General features: G+C 39.7%; 1 protein-coding gene across 3 annotated transcripts; it reads left to right on the top strand.

Annotated features, from left to right (window-relative positions):
- Positions 1 to 2,664: 2,664 nt before the first annotated feature.
- On the top strand, positions 2,665 to 27,006 carry LOC146002009 (uncharacterized). Of its 3 annotated transcripts, none has more exons than XM_083139713.1 (6): positions 2,665 to 2,754; positions 17,109 to 17,169; positions 19,304 to 19,362; positions 20,122 to 20,157; positions 24,917 to 25,034; positions 26,795 to 27,006. In XM_083139713.1, the coding sequence occupies exons 1-6, from the start codon at positions 2,698 to 2,700 to the stop codon at positions 26,860 to 26,862; spliced, it is 399 nt and encodes a 132-aa protein (XP_082995839.1). In that variant the 5' UTR covers positions 2,665 to 2,697; the 3' UTR covers positions 26,863 to 27,006. The 3 variants fall into 3 exon arrangements, with proteins under 3 accessions (XP_082995839.1, XP_082995840.1, XP_082995841.1); XM_083139714.1 differs by lacking the exon at positions 2,665 to 2,754 and adding an exon at positions 16,822 to 17,035; XM_083139715.1 differs by lacking the exon at positions 2,665 to 2,754 and adding an exon at positions 16,825 to 16,945.
- Positions 27,007 to 27,151: the final 145 nt, after the last annotated feature.

The following is a 27,151-nucleotide window of genomic DNA, read 5'->3' as shown; positions in this document are numbered from 1 at the left end:
CACTCAAAGGGAGATCTTATTCAAGAATTTAATAAAAAAAAGGAATACCTCTCCCAACTTCTTTATCCTCTTCAATATCGTCACCAGATGTATCAATTGTATTTATCATTTTTAGATTTCTCCATGATATTAATATAGACATGTGAAAATTGTAAATATTCAAAATGTGTAACTTGATATAGTCACCAGATATAACAATTGTATTTATTATCAATTTTAGATTTTGAATGATATTGATGTAGATATATGATTTATATGAAAACTGTATATATTCAAAGTTTGTAATTTAATGTAACAGTATCATGATGTTAAATGCATGACGCTTGGTGTAGAGCTGGTATACGGCTAAAACCAATAAAGTATGAATGAATGTCCTTCTAACGCCACCATTGTTACATACACCATCACAATGCAAATAACCTTTCTCTGTAAAATAGTTATTTACAAAGATTTTCTAACACATGTCTCATCGCACTTTGTTGGCATGGCAACGTAAAGTAAAGTGTTCCCCTGTGCATAGCACCACGCCATGAAGGCGTATAAGGGGTGTGGGGGTAACGCCCCACACTTTCTTGATCCGGTCGTGAGTGGGGGTGATGTGATAAGCATCACGCCCCTGACCGCCTTTACCCCCCAGGGTTTCCCCCAGGTACCCATGTTATTCGACGCTGGGAAGGCGCCGGGGCCGCTTCCACCGTTAGAAAAGTTCCCGGATTTGAACCGGCCGGGGATCGAACCCGGGACCTTGAGCATGGTAGTCAGACGCGTTACCGACTGAGCCACCGCGGGCATGGCAACTGGTTCAGTAACAGATTATATCCGCTTGCGGTGTTGCCAACATAAAACCCAAAACAATAAGTTTAACAACAACACTAATGATAACATGAAACAAATAAATCAAACATATTACTGTGAAAATAACAAACAAATAAAACATATACATGTTAAAATTAAACAACGCGTACCAACATCATCCATTCTTTTTACAATTTTATTTCATTTTGAGCACAAAATTTTTCGATTTCATTTTGACAGGGTGGGCCAGTCTGATTAGTTGGTCATGGCCCACTCTGACCCGCCCTTGACTCCTGCCCGGAGCATTACAGGCACCACTTTAGCGGCTCCCTCGGCAACAGACGAATATGATATTTGCATGTTATTCAGTGGGAAATTGAATGTGATTTGTGCCTTAAAATATTATAATCCTTCACCCTCTTCTAGGGTGTACTGGTCATTCGGGTAAGGTGCATTTACCCACTGAACCTTCTTTTCTACCCCCTTGAACTTGGTATCAGTCTTAAGAATAGAAATTGCTTTCTGCTAAATCCACTACAATTGTCGACCAGAACTGCTGTCATAAAGAAAACAGAAATTCTCTCAAAGTTTAATTCCAATACTGGGTCTGCAATGTAAAGTGCGAATCGAACCTTCCATAGGGGAAGAGCTCCTTAGACATTTATTTCAAAAGACTGAATAAATAGTCGTTCTATTAACAAATGTAGTGACATATTTACGAAAACATAAATGTTTGTTTGATTGATTGATTGATTGATTGATTTTGGTTTATTTGACTTCACTTTTTGTCTAATCGGGAAGATGAGGATGAGTGATGATATGATGGAATTGATGAAGGGACACTCACAACTAACACCCATGCTCAGGCCGGGATTGCAATCCGGAACCTATGGCGTCGTAGAGCGCTGTGCTAGCCACTCCATCACGGAGGTCGGCGAAATCATAAATGTGTATACAAAATTTTGAACTAAAATTTAGTTTGATTTGATAGAGGAGTGTTTTATATTTTCAATTGTGTAACTATTGTGTCATTTGTAATAGTTGAATTATATCCACTACAATATCATGAGATGAATCTTTGACATATTTAACTGTGGAAGTTCGATGAAAATGAGTTCGACCCCGTCCCGTGTATCACGTTGCTTGGGGCCCTCTGATTGAGCCAGAAGGGCCCCCCCCCTCCCCGCCCCACACTGTTAGCTACTATAGTGAACGCAACTCCCACTGGCGGCTGGGAAACAGCGAATCAGCGATCGGTTGAATTTTCTTCGACTGAAATCGGGCATTTTCGAGTCACAAGGTACCGAACGTTGCCCGCGGGACAATACAAATTAGCATTGGGTCCACCACATGTTGCCAAACGTACTTCAAAGCGAGAAAGAGTCTTCTCGGCAACGATATCTCCAGCACCAGAAATCAGCGGAGTGTTAATGGTACAACTGCACACGTGGTCCTACATGAGAGAGTTTCACAAGCAAACATTCCTCAAACACGCAAATAGACAACTGGCAAAAACAGAAGTACGCTTGGCGACGTTCAATCAAGAGACCGATGTGACAGCTTCAGCTTTTACTTTGCAACTGAGTTTGTTGACCCCCATCGAGCCACACACCCCTTAAGACGATTGGGGGACAGAAAAGGCCACAAATAGCCATCAAGATCAGCCGCCAGATGGAGTTACGTTCAGTATAGGTACTTTGTGAAGAGTATTACTGGAAACAATCTTTTGTGTTTTGACGTCAAAACAGCCAGCACCAAGGTGCCAGCTTACATGATTCGTTGACGTTTAGACCAAAACATCGATAAGAACTTCAACAATGGGTGAGGAATGTTTCATGAAAATGCCACTCAAGTCCAGAGTCACTTGGTTTCTGTGGCTGCTTTGTGAAAGTGTCAGCAAAAATGTTTCTTACAATTTCCTTCACAATTTCATTGGTAATTGGAACATCTGTTCCTCACGTAAGTTTTTAACGAAGCGGTATTGCCTTGGGGAGGTGCGAGGGGGGGGGGGGCAGTAGCGCAAAGTGTAATATTCGTAGCCAATATGGATTGATTTATATCAGGTTAATTTAAATCGCGATTTAAATCACTTTAAATAAATCATTTATAGAATAATGTATATGAGAATTTTATTGTTATCAGAATCACTTTTGGTGAAAGTACATTAATCTCGTAATCATTTAATGGTGTTTATTAAGCTCTAAGAAAGGAAAATAAAGGAAATTAAATACATGTACTGATGGGGTAAAGCTCATATGAAAGAAATGTAAGCTGAAACACCCCGGGTTTGACCACCCACACGCCCTCGGCACAACGTTGCAGTTGCGGTTTCTCAGAATAGTACTTGACTGCAACGTACCGGGTTCGACGTTGTGACGGGGAACATTATTCAGTTTTACCCATGATGTTAGCTCTTTTCTAGCCGGAGATATGATGTTATTATACACTCACGGTTCGGGTGTATATATATATATATATATATATATATATATATATATATATATATATATAATGAAAGTTAGCGTAGACGTAACCAGTTTATTACACTGGGGTGAAATTAGATATCCGCACAAAACAAAGTCACAATAACTCCAGATAAGATTTCACTGCACTTTTGTCGTTCTTGAAGTTCCAGGTTCGAATCTCCTCTGCATATGTCTTGGAGAGGAGGACAGGGACCATTCAATTCTTCTCCAGTAGGGAATAAAGGACCTTATTTTTCTTTTAGGGCATTGGGTCGCCTCTGTGCTGACTTGGGGACAATAGGGCATTAATTAAACGACTCAAGGAACATTTAAATCTGCTTTCCTAGTAAAGAGTAATATCAACAAAGCAACGGAAATTTACTATAAGCTTAGAAAGGATAATGCTTAGTTAAACTTTATTTACGTTAATTAATTACTTGAATAATGCTAAGCTGAAGGCAGTAATAAAACTCTGCTCATTTTTCCCTTAATGAAAAATTAACTAACGATGAACATCACCCTTCGTATAATCTACCTGGTAGGCCAAGAAATATTGCTGTCGCTCGTATAATCTACCACGGTAGGCCAAAAGATGACGTCATTTCTGCATCGACTGTTGTGAAATGTATAATCTACAAGTAGGCCAAAGAATACGGATACCCTTCGTATAATCTTCTAGTAGGCCGTCTCCCAACAGTAAATATGTCCACGAGCTAAACCGTAACCCAATACAATGCGTATAATCTCCTGTAGGCCGTACAAGGAGTACGTTTCCGTTCTACAGGCAGGCCACACTGTAGGAGGTTTGAGCTTGAAACAATGCGTATATTCTACCCGGTAGGCCGAGAAATATTGCTACCTCTCGTATAATCTACCAGAGTAGGCCACACTGTAAGAAGCCCTCTTGTATCCCTAAGCACCCGTGTGCTTGCAATGCTGGGCTGTAGGGTGACCAGACGTCCTCTTTTATCCGGACATGTCCTCCTTTTTAGGCGTATGTCCGGGGTCCGGGCGGATTTGTTTAGAAATCGGTAAATGTCCTCCTTTTTCGGAAAGAGTATAGCATTGACCATAGCAAATGTGCTGCATAGAGAATGCTTCACTCGGGGCGCGTTAAGTATTCGAGCAATGCTCACCAAGCATCTGGGAGCTCAACACGATCATTTTCCCGACTGAGTTATTAGTAGGACACATATTGAAGGCACTAAAACCCCCTGAAATAGGCTCCAATATGATGAAAATAGGCACTTAAAAAGGCACCATAAACTAAGAAAAGGCACCCTAAAATTTAAAAAAAGACAATAAAATGGGCAATAGATGTGAACTTATATAAATTTTCTTCATACAATGCACTGTTATACTGTATTAGCACTTCAGTTTATAAAAGTGTGCTAACGATTAACATACTATAGTACTCTTTTGATTGAAATTCACATTTGCGGGGAATCGTCAGTTAAAGTAATTCTCACAAAAAAGAGCTTGTGCTAACGACTGTGCGAATTTGAACAAACGATTAAAAAACAATTTGCACCATTGTAACAAAAAAATATTTAAAACAATTTACACCATTGTAACAAAAAGATATTTAAAACAATGTTCCAATTCAGACCATCAAACCTGGCGAATTCCAGATTTCAGTCAGTACAACAACAAAGCCTTAATCTTTCAATAAAGGGAAAGCCAAAGAGACATAAAAAAGCTTAAGTATGCAAAAATTGCAGAATCTCCATTTTTTGCCACGATTAAGCAAAATAGGCACTAACCATCAAAATAGGAATTTATAGGCAATATAAAAAAGTGTTTTCAGAATAGAAACTCCATCAAACGAACTTTAATGTTTAAACATGAAAGCCTATGTTTTACTACAAAGGAATAAAAAAGGCACATAAGCAAATCTTCGGACCCTAGTCATTAGTATTAAGCGCTGAGACTGCTGGAACGCATGCAGTCTGTGCAGTTCCTTTTCGGTTGATTGCTTTGGTTTATTTTACTTCGCTCTTCTGCCACTTTTGGCTAATCGCGAAGATGGTTATGAGCGAACACTCATGCCCAGGCCGGAGATATTTCAGTCTAATATCAAAGAATTAGAAAAGAAGTAAAATTCTGTGCTTCAAATTATAGATATTCTTTGTCATTTGTTAAATAACAGATTAGGAGATTGCTTTCTTTGCTAAAAGGTGAGAGATCTTCTGAAAAGTATCTGTGAGCAAAATGTTGGTAAGATTTTTTTATATTGATTAAATTATGAGTAATGGCAAATGTAAAGCCATTTTTTGCGATGTCCTCTTTTTTATGACTTCGTCCTCCTTTTTCGCCATGCTCTGTCCTCTTTTTTAAATGTATGTGTCTGGTCACCCTATATTTGCGGGAGCAGAGCTCGACCATGAGTCGCCGAAGAGTCAACACAGAACTGCCTGGCCGGTGCGGTGCGGTGTGGTGCGGTGCGGTGCGGTGCGGTGCGGTGCGGTGCGGTAATATATCATAATCGATATGGAGTGTCATGCTTATATTTGACTCCAATCTGTTATATTCTGTAGACAACATCTTTAACAATCAACTTCATATACATAATAACAAAAACAAGCTTCAGCAACTGTCGCTCGAAGTTTAAAATACTGTGTTCCCAAAGTGAACGAAACAATTACAATCACCTCATACATAACACAACAATCAAAAATTTACTTCAATCTCGGGAGTTTAATGCGGAAATGACGAGGCCTCTCCGACCCCAGCTACATCAAGAAGCTCCAAATTCAGATCTTCATGTATCTGGATTATGCGAGTAAGAGGAGGATGCCTTCCAATTGCTCTGGCAGCTCGATTATGGACTCTTTGCAGTTTAATTAAATGAGACTTCGCTGCATGCTGCCAGGCGGGACTGGCGTATAGTAATATTGGCAGCACCATCATTTTATATAAATGCAGGCGTGTCTCGAGTGTGAGTGCCATGGACCGGAACTTTGGGTATATATATCCTATCCTCTGTTTGGCCTTCTTAGTCTGGGCATTGATGTGTGGTCCGAAGGTAAGGCGTTTATCAATCAGCACCCCCAAGTACCTAACTTGTTCAGCGCTGCGTACATCTCGCTGAAATAGTTGCAAGCTGGCCCCTTCTTTGGCATTGGATAGACTAAAAATGACTGAAGTACTCTTTTCTGGATTTATCTTGATTTTCCACCGTTGAGACCAACGTTCAAAGATCGGCAGGAAAGTTTGCATCTGTTTCTGACACTGAAGCACACGTTTGGCGGTAGTGAATAGTGCAGTGTCGTCTGCGTATGTGGCAATTATCCCTTTATCTGGGGTGGGTGCATCTGCAGTATACAAAGAGAAAAGTATCGGAGAAATCACCGATCCTTGAGGTACCCCAGCACGCACCAGTCTTGGCGTTGATTTCTGCCCATTTATGGACGTAATGAAACTTCGGTTAGACAGAAAGCAGGCTATGACCTTTATATAGCTGAGTGGAAACCTCATTCGTCGCAGTTTATACAGGAGTCCAGCATGCCAAACTCGATCGAACGCCTTTTGTACATCGAGAAATAATCCTAATGATCGGTGCTTCCAATCAAGACGAATCGCTACATAGTCAACGACGCGAACAAGTTGTTCGTTCGTCCCATGGGAACGGCGAAAACCAAATTGGTGATCTGGAAGCAGATGGTTAACTTCTATGATCTCATGAAGTCGTCGTTGCATAACTCGTTCAAATAGCTTGCTAAGATGAGAAAGCAAACTGATGAGACGGTAATTGCTGGCATTTTGTGGATCCTTTCCAGGCTTTGGTAGTACGATGAGTTTTGCCAATTTTCACTGAAGTGGGAAGTAACCAAGCTTCAGGATGTTTGTAAATAACTTCGCCAAAAAGACGTAGCCTTTACGGGACAGATGTTTCAGTGCAGCTGGCGGTATCCCGTCGAAGCCGGCAGAAGAGTTGTTTTTCAATTTCCGCGTTGCATTTGCCACCTCGCGAGGCGAGACAGGTGGAACATCCAACGACGAAGGCTGGCGTTGAAGACGTTGGAAAGCAGCATCGACGATCTGTTCTGTAACAGCGTCATGGAGATCATTGTTTGGTTGAAATTGGCCGTAAAAATGATCGGCTAGAAGCTCAGCCTGCCTCTGGGGATCCATAATTGGACCTGCAGGGCTATTAATGGCCGTCATATTATGCTGTTGACGTTGATTTAAGTTACGAGCAATCTTCCAAAATGTAGGATCAAGCTCTGTCAGTTGGCCAAGTTTGCGATCCCATTGTGGATTCGTTCACGGTGTAAGTATTGATGAAGGTGACGCTGAAGGAGCATCCAGTCTCCCCGGTGGATGGGCGATCTGGAGCGATGCCATCGTCGGCGAGCCCAACGCACAAGTCGTGTTAATATGTACAAAACTGGAGTAGCCTGAGTAGAGAGTGGATCTCTGGTGAATGTCGTGGATTGGCGCCAGGAATCTGCGATGACGTTGGTGAAGATAGTAACACCCCTGTCGATGTCTGCAGATGATGACAACGGAATAGTTAGGTCAACGGAATTGTGGACACGAGCGGTAAAGAGAGCTCGTAAGGTGCGGAACTGATGTTGATACGTATAAACCGTATCCGATGGAAGCAGCGACAGGGAGATGATCGGAATCGGCCTGGCCGGGGCAGCGTCGCTGCTTATATACAATTCCCAGCGCAGTGCCAGCGCAGTGCCAGCGCCTCTAGTGAATTAACATGCTTAACATGAGGTGCCATCTATACAGATTAACAATGAACTATTAGAAACAATAACGCTCCTTGTGCGATATGGTAGAACTACGTTCTCTACCAAGCATAGCAGTGAAATCCTATGCAGAAGCGATAACAAAACCGATAAGATTATACAATGCTATTCAACAATGATAATAAAAAGAACAAATGCGTAACTTTGTAGCGATCTAGCGGGATCGTTGCAAAGCACATATTTCTCTTGATTTAAAATTCAATATTTCTTATGGGCAAAAACAGCAAACATTTTGTGTAGAAATATATATAAAATACTAATCATGTTAATCCTTAAATAGTGTCATTATCAGTAAACTGTAAATAAACATGACAGCTGGTATTTTTCACACTACCATTAAAAAATCTCCAAAATTCAGCTAGAAAGAAATTTAAGTAATATGTAAGTTATTTAATCAAACTCTTCAAATATTTTACAGGGCGGTTTACTGGAAAAACCTTTCTATAAGAAACATAATGTATATGTATGGTGCCAGAAACCACATAAACAATTTTAAGCGTGTTTTTTTTAAAAAAATAAAAATCGATTTAAATAAGAAAAATTCGATTTAAATTATAAAAAAATCAAGAAAAGTTATATTTTTTAAATAAAAATTGTGATTTTTATCCGCCCTGTTCGTAGCCCATCCTCCTGATCAACGGTGTCGCCGGAGGATTTTGTCTGAGCGAACTCAAGGGTGGGCGAAATATTTTCAATTCGCTTCAGTCATACTGGTTGCTACAATTCTCTTCTTCTTTCTCTTTCTGCCTATTCTGTCTTTCATTTTTCTCCCCTTCCTTCTTCCTACACTTTCTATCTTCCTCTCTCATAGGCGTGCGCAGACCCTCTGATTAGGGGGGGGGGGCAAGTCCTCTTTCTCGACCTCCCCTCTCTCTCTCAAATCCAAATCAATAACTTCACGTTTCCTCATTGCTTATTCTGCATTCCTATCTCTGTTTCCTACTATGCTAAGAATGACATAAGACTTGTCATTTCTATCCAATAGCTTGGATACGATACGCTCCTCTACTCCCTAAAGAAAATCTTTTGATTTTCACTTAAAGATGAAAGATTTAAAGTTGTATTCCATATCGATCCTTTCTATTTTATTATAAAATATAGTCCCAAAATTATTGAATTAACATACCATAAACGAAAATATGTAATTTCATTAATATAGTTCTTGAAAAAGGTAAAAGAGAAAGATAAAAAATAAAAATAATAAACAAAATAAATAAACAATACTTGTCAGCGTATGAAAGGTAAACATTGAGTGTTTGTTATGCTGACTCATGCATGCAATGATTGTGAGTCTTACGTCACACACGTTGACGTTATGATTGTCCATGCATAAAATAAGGAAAATATGGAAACACGACGTGACACAATTATAAGGTCATTGCTCCATCAGTATTGACCTAGTTAAAAGTTTTATGGCACAGTAACACACTTGCGAGGTAGTATGTAATCAATCCTGTAAACACTGACACTGCAACACACTATTAAATATTTTGAAGTTAATATTTACAAAATCAGTGTACTCATCCGAGTTACACTTGCACACATTATGTCATATTGTCGATGTAAATTTCACCGTCTCTTATTTTAGTGTATCATGTAAATATCGCTGTCGTTTTTATTTATAATATATGTCAACTATCACAGTAAATATTTCATTAGAAAACTTGAAGTTAATCAAAATATATACACTGTATCAGTAACTGTCCTTGAGTAATAATATATGTACTTGAATTTATGTATTTGAAAATAAGAATATAATAGTGTTCGATATATGAAATCACTAACATTAGTCCATAAAATAATCCTTGAGTGATCCTGATTCCCACAAAGAGTTCAAGTAAAATACCATAATTTTACTCTTGTTATCATCACTTAATAGTATCTGCGCATAGCAATGAAGTTTCTTCTTGAACCAAACCACGTATATATGTATATATTAGTTCCTTGTGGACGTGAAAAATGTTTTTCACTTTGATGCTTTAACTTTGCAGCTACAAATATTGTCATTGATTAAAAACATACAGTAGAGAACTGCATATCGTCGAATTGTGAATGTGAAGTATTTAGTTGTATGTAAATATTCCTTCAAATCGATGTATGTATTATCAGCGTTAAATATCAGGTCTCACTACTAATTCGCTTCAGTAGAAGTTAATTAGAATATAATGAAGGAGATCCGTGTTAAACGATTTGGTGCTTATCAACTGATTTCGTTGAACTACGTAATTAAAACTGATGAAAGGTAATTGTAATTCATGTTTCCACGTGTCGAAAAACTAAAAGAAAAATCTCAGAAATAAAATCTTGAGAAATTCTTAAGAAAGTTCGTAGATCAAAAAAATTTCTCTGCGTCCTTCAGGTGTAAATCGTGTTGATTTCTTATTTCTCCAAGGTTTTAGCTGGTGACCATCTCTGGACGTTGGCATCTGTGAAAAAGCTGAACTGAGGACTTTTAACATGGTTTCATAATATTGTTAAAATGTTCATTTCACCGTTAAAATTTGAATTATCTGTGAGGCAATTCAGGTAGGTTTTGGAAAGGAAATTTGCATCATATACCGAATAGGCATTTCATCCTGATCGTTAGTGTAATGTTGTAAGGAGGTTGTTAGCTTTATATCCGACCATTTTCGATTCGGTGCTGCCACCTGGCATATCATGCTGGAACTATGCGTCTGATGGCGGGAGTAGTGTTGTGTCTGACCTTGTAGGTGCGTGAGTGTTGGTAGTGAATGTTATCAAATGGCGCCGAAAGTCAAAAGGTATTGGGAGGGTTACGTAATGGCCCTTTTCCATGCTAAGTTTTCATACGTAAGCATTGTGAAACAGTGTCGGGAGAATGGGTTAACACTCGGGGTGACTACTGCGAAAGATATTGTGGCCCGTTACACACAACAGGCTCTTCTTGCGAAACATTCACCCACGAAAACCACCAGGAGAAGGGCTGCAAGCCGTGTACACCACCTTCTACCGCGTCACATTGCCGAACGTAAGACGAACTGCAGGAAACTGTATGAAAAGTACCTGGCGGGTTCTAAATGGAAGAAAGTTGTCACAATGGATGAATCATATGTCCATCTCACTGCTGGTGGTCACATTCGGGCGATCACATACCGTGACATTGACGGCAAGGGGCGCAGCAACTTTGTTCGTCACTGCAGGGAAAGTTTCCCTCGTGGCTTTATGGTTGTGGCGGGATTCGGATATGAGGGTAAGTTGATGATACGCAAGGTGGACAAAAACGTGAAGGTGAATGCCAGATACTTCCAAGACTCCATCCTGACACCTGTCTATCGGAGCGACATCCCACAATTGTATGGAATGGACGCGAACCAGGTGATGATCCATATGAACAAGGCTTCGAGTCATACCGCCAGAACATCACTACGTTTTTAACAGGAAATGGCAGAGGAATTAGGAATTCGTGTCATTCCGTTTGAAGACATTCCTGTGAAAAGCCCAGATGCCAGTCCAATGGATTTTTGCGCATTTGGACTGTTGAAACGACGTCTTCAACATCGCCGCCCGCGCACCCTGGATGGTCTATGGAAAGCTTGCAGGGAGGAGTGGGACAGAATTCCCATGCCTGTTCTGCGCCGGAGCTTGCTGCAATGGAAACTGCGATGCCGGGCGATAGTCCACAATGCTGGGGGTCCAATAGAACATGATCGGTGGTGGCGGCGCGGTATCTCTTAAGGTGAGTACCCGTCAAAAATGGTCGGATATAAAGCGAACAACCTCTGTATGTGAGAGAACTTAATATGTCGGTATGTGTAGAGGTTTTGTTGAGACAAGGGCGGCTCTAAGTCAACCTTATTTTAAGAAAGTAGTACTTGTAAATATTACGAGTATGAAAAATCTTGTAGTTAAGGGTTGTTATATTTTAGGAAATGGAATTTAAAAAGGAGTACCGATTCAGTCATAACATTTACTCTTACTATAATTTACCCAAATTTTGATGAATGCCATCCTTTACACAGCAAATATAATTAGAATCTTGAGAAGAGAAAACAAATAAATATAACTACTAATAATTACTAAAAGCAAATTGAACTTTACATATGAATGGAATGTAATGCTGAAAATACTCTTGAAGATTTTATGAGTATATACTGTATACTACTGCAAAATTTAAATTGTAATTGGTTTCTGAAAATATATGAAGGCTTAAATTGACTGAATATAAATAACAATTGAATTGAATGAAACACTTTAAATATTACTCAAAAATAATGTGTTGATCAATCGTCCTTCTGTTAGTAAAATATTGATAAAATACTCTGACATATGGTTGTGGGTTATCTGAGATCGAAATTCTCAAGCTTTCTCTCATGCATAAAGTGGCTCTAGGAATCACTAAGCCTCAATAGAATGGAAGCATGAAGTAAAGTCACTTGGAGCATGGTGCTTATCACATCATATCAAAAACCTGCCAAAAAAATATAAGCAAATAATATATATATATATAAAACCATACACATATATTTAGGAATTACTAACCCTAACAGTAAGAAAATACCGATGAAACTCTAAAATAAACACTAAACAAACATTCGTACGTAGCATGCATAACCTGACTTAAATAAATATAGAAATACAAAACCAAAAAATAGCATAGTGGAAGTCAATAAACCCTTACAACAACAACAACAACAACATTCAACAACTACATCAACAATAATAATAATATATCTGTGGCTTCTGTTTTAGTTAAAAGTACTTCTTCCTTAGTGATTAGAGTAATTATTTAAATAAGAAACAAAACTCTAAGTTAAAAATTAGATACAAAACGCAATAAATAGAAGAATTAATACAAAAAGTTGAAAAATCTCTTTATGAATCCAAAGTGCAATAAAAAATGTTGCGTGAATAGATGAAATTGTGTTATTAGAGTAAAAAAAATAAACCTAAACGTCAGTTAAAATTGAAGAAACAGCCTTTGTGTGTTCAATATGTAATAAAAAGCACGTTTATATCGTGTTATTTGAGTAAAAAAGAGTCTAAACTTGTAAATTAAACAGATAAAAGTTGAAAAAACAACACTTTTTGTGTCCAAAATGCAATAGAAACTCTTGCTTGAATCTTATAAATAGTGTTATTTGAGTAAAAAATAAAAATTAACATTTAAAATAATAAGTTAAAAGTTGACAAAACACGCTGCATGTCCAAAATACAATACAAAACGTTGATTGAATAGCTTAAATTGTGTTATTTGAGTGAAAATAGTAATAAACTTCAGTTAAAGTTGATGAAACACACTTTGTGTGTTCAAAAAGTAATAAAAACTCTTGCTTGAATCGTATATATTGCGTCTATTGGGGTAAAAAATACGTGAAATATTGGACATAGAGTCAAAATCTGGTCAATTTTATATAAAAAAATATGCATAACAATCATCCTGTATCTTATAAAGCAATAATCAAACGGTCCGTGGTTCGAAACCCAGTAATAAAAGCAAATAGCTGATCTCATCTAGGCCTGATTGCCTTGTTCCTAGTTCACACACATCCCTTACGCTTTAGGTCAAATTGTCTTTACAATGTTACAAAAAGAGGAAGAAAACCTCTAAGTTACTTCAGCAAAACAAAATTGGATCCTCAAAAATCAATACAAACGTGTTAAAATATTGGCGGCACGCGACAACTATTACAAATTATTATTCCACTCGTTTCCGGTAAGGGACCGCTGGGAGCTGACAATGGACTTTTTCTCCCCTTCGGCCTTCCGGTTCGTGGCGGTGGGGAAAATATTATTCTTTTCTGGTGCAAATTCGTACGCTAGGTGTGTCTGCACTCATCGCGTTCTTGCCTTTTTTAAGAGCAATTATTATTAATAACTTGCATTCTGCCCGTATACTTCGTTTCGATATAGGTTACATCGTTCAATTTCTTCACCTTTATAAATAATAGCCTCTACCCTCGGCCCCTTCCAGCTCCTCAATTATACCAAATATGACTCGCCACCGACGCCAAAATGGCGGCTCATGACGTCATCGGCGACTGCAAACCACGGATGACACAAAAAATTGGCTTAGAATAGGCCAGAACCGTCTCGTCGTTAGTGGATAAAACGCATTAACTTCAAGTTCCCACGCCTGCATAAATCATAGGTGACTCATATCCGGGCGTAACACATATAAGAAAAGCATAAATGGGGTTAGAAAAGCCCGAAACCGGGATCCATAATAGTATCTATTATGCACTAATGGAAAACCATTAATTCCAAGCTCCCACGACAATATAAATCATCCATGACTCATATCCGGCTGTAACGCATATAAGAAAAGCATAAGTGAGGTTTGATAAGGGTGAAAACGGGATACATAATAGTATCTATTGTGCACTAATGGAATATCCACAGGAGTCATCCATGACTCATCTCCTCCCCCTCCCCTATACTCTCCGCTTGATTCAGGAAGCATGCGGGTGCTATTGTTTATTAATTAACATAAAGGGTGGCTTGATTGGTCAGAAGGGCAGTATCGTCTACTGATATCCCCTCCCAAACTTAATGCTCAATCTCCCATAACTAAAATACCCATCATAATCTAAGACCTAACACTAATAACCAAATTTGGATAGTGTTTAATTCTCAATACCCCACAAGAATTCGCGTATTTAAGGCCTAATATGCAAGAGTTTGGTATTCCCCCCCCCCCACTCCTCCGATAATACATAGTACCGTTATAATTCCCTGGTAGTATAAACATTGCTATTTATATAGCAGTACTGGTTTATTGATAACGTAATTCAACTTGTGTTCAATGCTGCACTGTTCACTCAGTCAAATTTCCATAACAAAAAAATCCCCCGCAAAACTTGAATGGACCCAACCTGCGTCCACAAATCTGCTTGCTGTGGGCAATCTTTACCTAAATAGTTCCGTTTTTTCATCTGATGGATTAAATATGGTGCAACCTAAGGTGAAAACTTTTTTTATATTTTAGGAAAATATATAAATGTTGAATTGCATATAATAATATTTTAAGAAAAAATCCACCCCAAAATATTGATGGCGAAATCTGCGCCATACTCCCCGCCTGTGGGCACCCCTGGTCACCTGTTGTAAAGCGTTTTGGCTATCATTCCTATCCTCTTGATATAACCTCCGTATTTCTCTTATTTAAGTGGTGCCCTTCAATTGCTCACTGTGTACTTCGCTTTGTACAGGCGATATTTTATCTTATCCCTTCAAATTAAGAAATAATTTATCATAGCCCATACTTTATTAGTTGAACGACAGATTACGTTAATTGATATGATTTACTTGTTTTATTTAACTTCCCTTTTCTTCCAATTTTGGCTAATCGCCAAGAAGATGATGAATTGTGATAAGTTGAAGTATAGGAAGAGACAGTCACAAACACACATGTGCAGATCACAAAACCACAAAAAAGTTTCAAGTAGGATTGTACTGGTTGTAAGTACAGACGCCAGAGACTCGTTAGTCTCCTAAATGCAGTCCAGGGTGTACTACGTGCACGAAAGGCTTACATTTGGGTGACAGATTACAGTATATTGTTAAATTCATGCGACAATATTATTGCAAATATGGATCGAAATCCGGATTGCCTCCGAAATCCTTTTTCCCCCTCAAAGATTCGCTTTCCCTCCGTAATCCGTTATCCTTCCAAAACATTTACAATGAATTTACAGTTTAAAATAGAAAGATTTGTATTCTGGAATAGTAATATTTTCCCACCATTTACGCAGTTATTGCAGCATATTGCTGTTTTCTGAAAGAAAAGAAAACTATACATGATGGGTAAAAATTGTTTTCATTTTTAGAATCAGCATGCTGAAATTATTCAGAGACAACAGTCATCTGCAAGACATCGGCTACTTCGGTTTCGTTGTCTTAGTAGATATGCGACGCCATACATCAAATGAAAAGTTAAACCATGTCTGAATCCCTGTTATTTCAGAACATGTCGGCCTGTCATGTCATTACAAACCACTGCCTCATTACTTCTACTTAATGTGATTTAGCTCAAAGTGGTGAGGGCGAAAACAGGAAATACAGTAAAACATCGTTAATTCGGACCCCGATAAGCCGGACTTCGCTTAATCCGGAGAGGCAAATGGCCAAAAAAATGCAGAACGCAAGATCTTAAATGTGGCTAGAAGCACTGCATTGTCGTATTGCTTTACATTTTACTGTACTGTATAGTGTATTTAGACCTATGCCCTTTCAATACACAATAATAAACGTGTTTTGTTGCTATAAACTGAGTTTTAATGCACTTTCTACTGCTCTTTTAGGTTATTTCAGTCAATCCGGACTTTAGTTAAACCGGTCAACTTATCCCCCCATTAGTGCGGAATAACGAGATTTTACTGTATGTTATTAAATTGTGGTATTATTCCATGCGCGGTTCATGCATGAGTTTAAGTTTTTGTTTTAAGTCCACACATGTAGGCTAATCCGTATAGAACCTACTCTGCCACTTTTGGCTAATCGCGACGTTGGGGTATGAATGATGATAAGATCAAATGGGATAAAGAGACGTCACAGACACAAATGGACAAGTCTCACCTAGGACTCATTTGAGTCCAGACGCCAGATTTTATCCTGTGAAAAAAGCCAGCTTATACTGCGTGGAAAAGAGGTTGGCCTTTTGGTGTTTTCAAAAACGATTACCCTTTACGCACTACTAACGCAGTGGCTGTTGTTATATTGTTCATGCTTGTAGTGGCAAGGCGTATAATTCTTAACTGACCATAAAAGTTGCTTTGGTCGTTCTACCATTGTTCTATCACGTTTCAGTTTGTTCTTCACAAAAAAATACTTGTTGATAAGCTGTGCACTTGATAAGTCTCCATGTCAAGCCTAAAGTTAAAAAATGCGTGAATAAAATAACGGTGATATCATGTGTTACTATGGATGGAAAACTCGAAGGTCTTGACCTTCATTGACTAACCCGTATGTATTCACAGTCTTCACGTTTACAAATAAACGCATACACCGAAAAGTACTTTTTGCCAAGAACACAAAACTTGTAAGGATTTACAGGTATACCTTTGTTTCAAAGGAATGTTTAACTTTATCTGTTTTAACAAATAGGCCTGTCATGATTCCATTACAGGTTTTTCACCATGGAAGGAATCACTTTGAAGAGTGCCTGAGGAGATACCCGATGACTAAGGGTAAGTGACGTTAGTATTATTCCTTCAGATATTTTGTGTGAAAATATACAAATATATACGAGGGCTGCTGGAAAAGTTTCTGCAAACTACCACCAACAGTGGCGCTAGTGTTCCGCTATTATAAAATCGGAGGAATACACCTTTTTTATGTTTAAATTATCATTGATTGTTCGTTTAAACCTATTCGTTTATTTTTCACAGCAGTTTGAAGAAGTAGTTTCGTGTGAGAAATGGAAATTTCTCGTGAACACTTTCGGGAAATGATTTTTTATGATTTCAAATGTAGTTTAACACCGAAACAATACATCGAGCGACTTCATTTGGCCTTTGGGGATGAATCACCATCCAATAGGACTGTGTACAATTGGTTTTCAAATTCCAGCTTGGTCGCACATTTCTCAGTGATGAATTTCGTGAAGGTCGTTCATCCACGTCTGTTGTTGCCAGTAATGTTGATTCTGTGCGTGAAATGATTGAGAGAGATCTGCATGTGACATACCGGGAGATTCAGGCATTCTTGAACATTGACATGAAAGCAACACATACGATTTTGCATGGTCATCTGAACGTACGGAAACTTTCAAGCCGTTGGATCCCACACAATTTGACCGAAGCTCAAGAACAGGCTTGCGTAAATTGGTGTAAAGAAATGCTCAGAAATTTCAACCGAGGCAAGTCAAATTTGGTGTAGTACATCATTACAGGGGACGAAACTTGGATCTATTCATACGAACCCGAAACTAAACAGCAATCCACTGTTTGGGTGTTTCAAAGTGAGCCGAAACCAACAAAAGTTGTTCGTTCGAGGAGTGCTGCCAAACAAATGATTGCTTGTTTCTTCTGTTATACTGGACAAGTGGCAACAAAAACTTTAGAAGATCGAAGGACTGTAAATGCTGAGTGGTATACAACAATTCATTTGCCAGAGGTCGTCAATGAATTGCGTAAAACAAACCCAAATCGTCGCATTATTCTTCACCACGACAACGCCAGTTCCCACTCAGCACACGAAACTGTTGATTTTTGTCCAGTAAAAATGTCAAATTAATGACTCATTGTCCGCACTAACCTGATTTAACATCTAGTGACTTCTTTCTGTTCCCACACATGAAAAATAAGATCCGTGGTGAGCGATTTGTGTTGCCTGAAGCAGCTGTTGACGCATTCCGAACAGCAGTTTCTGAGGTATCACCTTCAGAGTGGAAAAAATGCTTTCAAAATTGGTTTGAGCTTGTGCAAAAGTGTATCGATCTTAAGGGTGAATACTTTGAAAAACAATAATGTCATTCCCAGAATTTCACGTCTATTTTCATATTGATTGCAGAAACATTTCCAGCAGCCCTTGTATTGATGAAGGGGCTCGAAGAAAGATCCGAGCCTCTAACATCGAGAGTCGCTCACTCTTTGGGACATTGCCCCCGAACAGTCACCCCAAACTAGGAAGAGAAAGAGCAACCAATTCCACTAGCCTGTTCCTTCATCAATATATTCTCATGGGAAGGCGAACGGGCTTGAAAAGCTTAAAGTAAAAACCAAATTAACTCGAGCACACTGACCCAATCAAAGTAGGGACAATAACAAAATTCCTCTGGTTAGACAGAATCCGACAACTACCGAATTGCTCTTCCTGACCGAAAGAGGGGAAGTAGTGGCACGGTTGCTTGCAAGGGCATCAGAAACACGGCACGCATAAGTACCCCGGATTTTTGGAAACTTCAAGAGTGTGATGGGTGTTTTTTTTTATGGTGTCCCTTCATCAATTTCATTACATCATCACTCATCCTCATCTTCGCGATTAACCAAAGTGGCAGAAATGCAAAGTAAAATAAACCACACGAATCGATCATTTAAAGTAATTTCAAGGTTGGATTGATTCATTGATTGAGTTTGGTGTTTTAAGTCCACTTTATGCACAGTAAGACTAATCGGGACTGAGCCTTCAGTTTTAAGTGGGATCCGAACCACTATGTGCCTCCACCAAGTATCGAACCCGAGACACCTTGATTACAAGACGACGACGCTAGCACTGCGCCATCCGGGAAGCCTTGAAGGAAGCCTTACTGCTTGTAAGATATGCAGGAACAATACTGGCTGACGGTTTTGCTTGAAAATTCGGATTGTTTATCTCTTCCAGAAATAATGGAAACTATGGAAAATCCTTGGGGATTCCCTCCAGCTAATCTGTCCGTCAAGGTGAGTCGATTATGTTTCGTTTGTTTATGTCGTAGTTTGTTCCTCATGGATTGTAAGATTGTTTTGTGTGTTATTGTCTACTTGTAAACTGCATACTTCATTATGACAATGTTAGTTTGTTTATTTTGTCCACTGTGCTTTGGGCTCCGACTGCAGGATGGCATGGGTTCGAGTCCGCCTGGTTCAGTCTCTGGGTTCTCGGCCTGTGTATAGGGCCGGTGGCAACCCACCATCGTGAGGAAATTGGGGAGCTACGAGTGAGTAGCATGACCCGGTCTCGGAAATCTCCTACAACGGCTGGGGGTTCGACGTGCTAACCCCACGTCACCCCATTACCAGTTGAAGATCAACACACCTCTAGGCAGGATTGTGGGAGGGAGACTGGCAGCCGGGAGATAGGCCAAGGCCCTTTCGAGGGCTGTCGAGCCATGATGTTTATTTTAAGCTGATATTGGTTTTATTATTTAATTAACAAAACAATTACACCACAACCGCGTATGTATAGTTACATAAATAGTTCTCATAGTTGCTAGAGTTGATGTAAGTATATTGGAACACATTTTGTAGAATATCTCTGAAATTGTAAAGGTTGGAGGCTATTCCCTCTGGTTTTATTGAATGTTTAGATCTCTTCGTCCAGATGCAGTATATTTTACTTTGTACAAAAGAGACGTTCATACCCACGTGACATTGTAATATTTTCCCATGTTCGGACACATTTTAGCAAATATTTTAAATAACTTCTTAACTTCTTTCCAGTGTTTCCAAAGTTGCCTGTTGAAGAAGATCGGATTCGTAAGTACAGAATAAATATTTGGGTTATAATTTCCATAGACAACCTTTTAGCTCCATTTCGCAGTGTTGCAAATTGTGCTAGTTTTCACATTACCAATTTACATGATTGAGCTTAAACAAATGCGTGTATAGCATTTTAGATAGATAGTATCGACTTTTCTTACCTTGATTGTTCGGTTACTGATTGTTGCTACAAACTAACTAAACAATTGGTAACTGTCGTATTACAATAGTCACTGTGCGAGTTCAGCTTTTTGCTTTGGGGAGATGCCCACTCAGTGGAGCATTTATGATTTCATTTCTGGGTAGCAATGTTTTCTTTAAGGGCTATACAATACCAGTCAATAAACTATACTACTGCCTTGCGGTTCTAAGTACCTTATCTTTACAGGTTATATAGAAACTGTATATTTACATTCTAAGAAAATCCAAACTCATACACGAAAAAAGCTCTTGTAGTCAGTGCCGGATCTACAAGCCGCAAAACCCCGCAGTGCGGGGGGGCCCGGTGACAAATAAGCCTTTAGGGGGCCCTCAGCCATTGACACAGTAGAGGGTTCGTATATGCGTATGTAAAAAAATAACGTAGTTTCTCAGGGGTACATAAACGAATACAATATATACAGGCAAAGGTAAAGTTAAAGTTCCATGTGTATATAGCACATAGCACCGTGCCATGAAGGCACATTTAGGGGAAGTGGACCCCACATAGATTTGGGGCTGGGTGGGTCCTAGAGCCGCTTTATGTGGAGACGAAGCCGGAAAAAATGTGATCTTTGGTCACCAACCCCGGGTCTCCAGCGTAGCAGTCAGACTATGTAACGACCTGCGTGGTCGCCATTTATTAATGGACCCTGCGTGGTCATCCTCTTACTAATAGACCCTGCGTGGTCATCACTAACATATTATTAGACCCTGCGTGGTCACAATATTCCGTTTAAATTAACATGTCAGTTGAAAGAGTTGAGCGGGATATCCCTACGAGGCATACACCTTTAGTTTTTAATTTAACTTGTTCCGTAAACGTTATTAATTATTGTCATTTACACTGTTAAATCCATTGTTTAGTATTGCAGAGTCCTGCGCGACTCGTTATTAATTGTATTGTCTTAAAGCACACAGTTTTTGTTACGGTAACACGTGCATCTAGTGATTTTTCCACTAGTGATTTTTCAGTATCAAACCATGATAATTCTCGGTACGGAGTTTGCAACATGTAAACAAAAAGTGAGTTGGCAACGCTTACTCTTAGTTAGAATTTTCGCCGCATATGCGCCACCGCGAGTATAAATCTAGCGCAGCGAGACCTGGAGCTCACATCCTTCCAGCTCGATTTGACCAGGAAAAACGTACGACTACCTGCTGCCATTCGGAAAGAACGGATATGTCATGTCGTGCAAAGACGGAGTTCCTCGTCATAAGAGGTCTCCTACCACCACATCAACAAACAGCAGCAAGAAGAACAGACCGTTTTGTTTAGATGAAAACGGCCAGTCCGACCGTTCTGCACACCTCAGGCAGCTCGATGCCAAATGGGAGGAAGCTCGACGCCTCAATGATCTCGGCCTGGTTCTTGGCCGCGACTACAAAGGCCATCCTTTCAAGGAGCCACTACCACCACACTCGACATCGCCTGACAAAGAGCCGGCCCAACCTCAACACTGAAGGCTAACACGGCTCTTCCAGACTCCCGTACGGAGACAACCTGCCTCGACACACCTGCCGCCAAGGAGCTAACTCAACCTCATACTACGCCGCCCAACCACGAGACGGTAATAACATCAACTCCGACACGCAAGCCACCTTGCATCACAGTTTTTCGACAGACTGGTTCTGCACTGGCGGGCCAACTAGCAGCACTTCTTCCAGAGAGGATCATCTTCACCTACACCAAGGGAAGTTGCAGAATTCATACACTCGACGACAGCGGATTCAACACCATCATGAATTTCCCCAAGCGTCAGAAAATAGAACATGCCTACGGTTCCTCGGCCGCAGAGAAAACCAAGGCAATCATCCGACATTTGCCGAAAGACTTGGCTCTCAATTACATCTTCGACACCCTGACGAAACACCACAAGATGCGGGTGTTCGATGTCGGACGACTTACCGCTAGACCTCGTCCACACAAGGAAGAGAATCAAATGGAAGCCTCTTCTCCACCTCCGACCAAGCAAACCCTGCCTCTGGTACTGGCGACGCTACCGAGAACTCCCGATAGCCAGCGGATCTACCAACTTCAGATGCTTGGTCCATTCCACATCGCGGTTGAAAAATACCGATCTCAACAGATCCTGCAGTGCCATGCGTGCCAGCGCATAGGGCACGGGCAGAGACACTGTTACGCCCTACCCCGATGCGTCAAATGCTCAGGAGACCACTTGTTTGCCGATTGTCCTAACAAGGATCAATCTATACAACCCACTTGTGCCAACTTCAAACAAGGACATTTCGCCAGTTACAGGGGATGCTCCCTGTTCCAGGCCGTGATAAAGGACAGAGGAACCCCATTGGACCCTCTTACACGTTCTAAGCCAAGGCCCATTCGACGCCAACCGCAGCTCACTTCAACCAACTCGACGACAGCACCACTGCTCCGCCTGCCTGAACCCTCTCGACGGACCTATGGGAAGCCTCAACCACAACGGCAGAAGACATTCAGTGCTCCGCCAGCCGCCCATAGCACCGCTGATGTCTCCACAAAACCTTCTCGACGTGCTCCAAATGCTTTCACAGCCCGACGTCCTCCCGGCACTTATAACGCTATTAACACCATAAGGCAGGCGCTATTGCGGCTCTTGCCGCCCAAATTTGATGTTATACGTGTTTGTGATGTCTGTTTTGTCTGGGCACAAGTCATGACTATGTAACGGCATGCGACAGTACCTGCCGCCCCCTCTATTTCATGTTTATAAAAATTGTTATGTATGTGATTTATCACAAATAAGTACCTATTAATGTTAATAAATATAAATGCATTAAACTACTTATCCTGACTGGAGTTCAGTTGGCTCCCTGATGTCAACTGGCCAACATCCAGGATAAGCCGGCCTCCCAGCCAGAAGCCTAGCAACCATCCCAGAAGGATGGAGGAAGAAGAAAGGAGAAGAAGGGTCTAGCTGCAACCTACCTACCTGGTCCAATCGCTTCGGTTGATAGGTGTTCAGGTTCTTCCTGCCCGCCTTGTCTGGGAGTGCCAGAACCGTTCCTTCTTAACCTGCCGTCCCTGTATAGGAGACACCGGTTGGGTTGCCAACTACCAGCTAACGCCGGGGGTGTCGCGGCTTCCTTTGATCCCTCACCTAGCGGTCGCTTGTCGGAAGCATCAAACCGGTTAGTGACAGGGGGTACCGCGTGCTTCCTACTTTCTTTTACAGGGGAGCCCGTGACGTCATCAGCGACCAAAGCCCTAAATAAAATTAGGTCCCTATACTCCCCCTGGCGCCTCGCTGCGAGCAATAAATTGGATGTTCCCTGTCCCCCCTTTATCTCTACGAGAATAGAAGTGGTGCAGGTAAATGCACGTGTGTGGGGGGCAGGTAAAAGCACGTGTGTGGTACAGGTAAATGCACGTAAGAGTCACAGGTAAAAGACACGTGTGTAAGCGTGGTAAGAGGCATTAATATATTGCGTTTATAATAAAAAACTATATTAAACTGGTGAAGCCTTTCCTTAACCCAGCAAGCTCCGAGAATATTTTGGAGTCTGTGTTCACCGACTGTATTTAAAAGTTAGCACCTATGGGTAGACTTTGGAACCTTCCTAATTGCAGGGTTTAGTGTGTTGCACGCAGCCAGTGCCTGTGCTCTTGCGCTGTGTTGTGTGCGTGGGTGATCGTTGCAACTAGAATCAAATTAGGCTAGAATTTCACGAGAAATGCAGTGGTAAAGGTTTCTTCAACCTATCTTTAATCAGGAAAAAGTTATGACTGCAAGATTATAACAAATGGATCGTTTTTCCAGGTGTAAGAAAACAGTGATATATATATATATCACATCACCCCTTTCCATTTAAAAAAATTAAGTTGAAGTCATTATGGCGGCCGTCTACTTGGAACACACCAATGTGGTTCCCCCTAAGCCTGACCTGTTTCTATCATGACCAATCACCCAGCCTAACTCCTCCACTTTTATAGGGGTTGTTAAAGGACTTTTGAATCACCCTCTAGGTCCTCCTTACATGTGACTTTGTCAACATGAGATCAAGAATGACACATTCGTACATGCATTGTATATATATATATATATATATATATATATATATATGGGTAGGCAGAGGGGGCCTTTGGTAATACTTTGAGGGGACCCCAAGATTTGTAGATCCGGCACTGCTTGTAGTAGTTAAGCTGAGAAAACTTGACTATATTTTTTTTTGCCCAAGTTCAAATTTAATGTCCATCTAACCAACTTTATGTTTATTGTTGGTTTTTGTTTTGTTTTTTGTAAAATCTCTGCACACAATGACACTGTTAGCAAGTAAACAATATGCTATTTAAAAATAGCACTTCGGACGAGCAAGGGTATTAAATATTAAATAACTGATTCTCGAGCGATTTTCCAGTGCTATTTCTTCCGTAGTTAAGAAATTGTATACTACCTAGGTATATGCTTTCAATTCAATTTTCTTTGAAGGGGATAAAAATCCATAGCAGGGATAAAAATAAAATTCTTTGCTGTGGATTTTTTTTGTGGCGGGGAATCTCCGGCATCCCTTTCGTTAATTCGCAAAATGACAAAAATAGTATAATATATTATTGCAGATGAACTTGTGGGGAACCTTTGATGAGAATGCTATGGGAACTATGATACAGAAGCATGTATTCCTGGACAAAAAGAAGACCCGTGCCATGTACGTTGCTAGGACTTGTATAAGACAAGGTTGGTGTCTTGTCTCCTTCCTGTTTTCAACCCTTAACACTAGCTTACCGGAGGGAAGGGGGCTCTCAGGCCCACCACCTCTATTTTTCTTTTCGATTTCTCAACTGTGATCTTTTTTTAAAAAAAAATTAAAAATAAATGACATTGTTCCTTAGGGTGATCCCAATATTTCTGTATTACTTTTGTTCATTAAAACATTAATGTAATGTGAATAGAAGCCAAAATGCACTAGGTTGGTCTATCAGGCACCATCTTTGAATGCGTGTCATTCGAGACACTCATACTTATACAATCGGTTGTTAATGATGGTAATTTTGGTAATTGTTATAATTAAAGAAAAACTACACTTCTATAAACAAAAAAGCATTTTTTGAAAACTTATTTTGGTTTTGGTCAGTTTTAGTGAATGGTAAAATAACGTGTGTGAAACTCATGCAATAATTGGTTGTTATTTTTAATTAATGATTATAATTTTTATAAGTATTATAATTAATAAATAACTACACATTAATAATCAACAAAGAAAAATGATTCACCGGATATGCTAGGGTTAATACTTTCGCCGGCTCGCAAGTGACCATGGTGGAAGAGTGTTTAGAGTGTGTTTGCTTGTCTATGATTATCGAATATACTGTGATGCAGAAGAGGATGAAACTGAAAGCCGAGAACTGTGTAGTCTGGAAGGTTTAGTATTTGAAAGAGGGCCTTTTTATGATGACTAATATTGACCAAAAATAATAATTTCCTTTTCTTTATATGATTTTTTTTCAACTCCTGTTGATTTGTTGTTGTTTTTGTTTATTTTACGTCGACTTTCTCCCACGTTTGGCTAATCGCAATGAGGATGAAGGGTGATGCATGGATTATAAGACAACAAACAAGCCCCACAGAGAATTGTACTGACTGTGGGTCCAGGCCCCTGAACCTTGTTAGCCTGCAAGAACGCAGTCCATGGGATGTACTACGAGGTTGACATTCAAGTACCTTCAGCGAAGACCACCTGGTATATTTTTGAAGACAGGCTTTTAAACTCTAATGCTAATAAACATGTTGTGACGGGAAGAAAATACATGAAGTCTTACATTTTGGTAATTCGGGTTTTATCGAGTAAACATAAATAAGAAGTGGTTCTACAACTCAGCAAAACAAGCTTTAAACCAGTTTATAAATCACTTTAAACTTATGGAGAAATACAATTATTAAGCTAAGTAATACATTATCTAAATATTAATATAGTTTATATGTATCTCATCTCTACACGCAAAGGAAAATAATGGTTTAGTAAAACGCTCAAAAGAAAGCATTTGTAATTTTCATCGTTTCCAGTTCTCCAGAACCTTTTGCAGAACGTTCGGCATAATCATGTGTGCACATTGCGCAATGCGTTACTTCAGATGATGGATGTTCTGAATCTTAACTAAGTGGACGAGCACCTTTAAATGACCCCATAGGAAAAGAAAAATATAAGAACATTGGTGTTAAGTCTGGAGACCGCGGTGGCCACTCAACGGGACCACGGCGACCTATCCATGAACCAGGAAAATGAACATTCAAGCATTCACGGATAATTAACGAGACTAGGAAAACTTCCTATGTAACCTGACTTTTGACTCAACCTGATATGTATATTACGTTATATTTTTAACTTTTAGGTAATAGTTTGGTAATTTTTAAGGAACAAATGTTTGCACATAAAGTTTTTAGGCATTGCAAATTATTTTCCTTGTCATAACTTTATTCCTACATTCTCTGTCTTTCAGCTACTGAATCCGATATCTGCGACAGAGCATATGCGTTCAGAATGTGTACAGGAAAACTAGCCGAGTGAAGTAAGTTGCCTAGCCAGGACGTATAAAAAGGGGGAAGGGGCTAAACAGGCTTCAGCCTCTTTAAAATTAAGGGAACAGCATTGCATGCAATTTACGACCAATTTATTTTGGAAAGTACTTGATTTAAAAATAAAACATCTTCTCATAAATCAAATAGTTTGTTTTATACGTTTCACTGATGATCTTTTTTATGTTAGTTAATCTATTATGGATATATAAACTCAAGTCTCTTTTCCGAAGAGAAAGTTTCACTTTCATCTCGAGTTTCAAAATAATATAAACGAAAAC

The sequence above is a fragment of the Lepisma saccharinum genome, chromosome 18 (assembly GCF_977018435.1).
Source record: "Lepisma saccharinum chromosome 18, izLepSacc3.1, whole genome shotgun sequence".
NCBI lineage: Eukaryota > Metazoa > Arthropoda > Insecta > Zygentoma > Lepismatidae > Lepisma > Lepisma saccharinum.
This window is presented reverse-complemented; position numbering and strand designations above follow the sequence as displayed.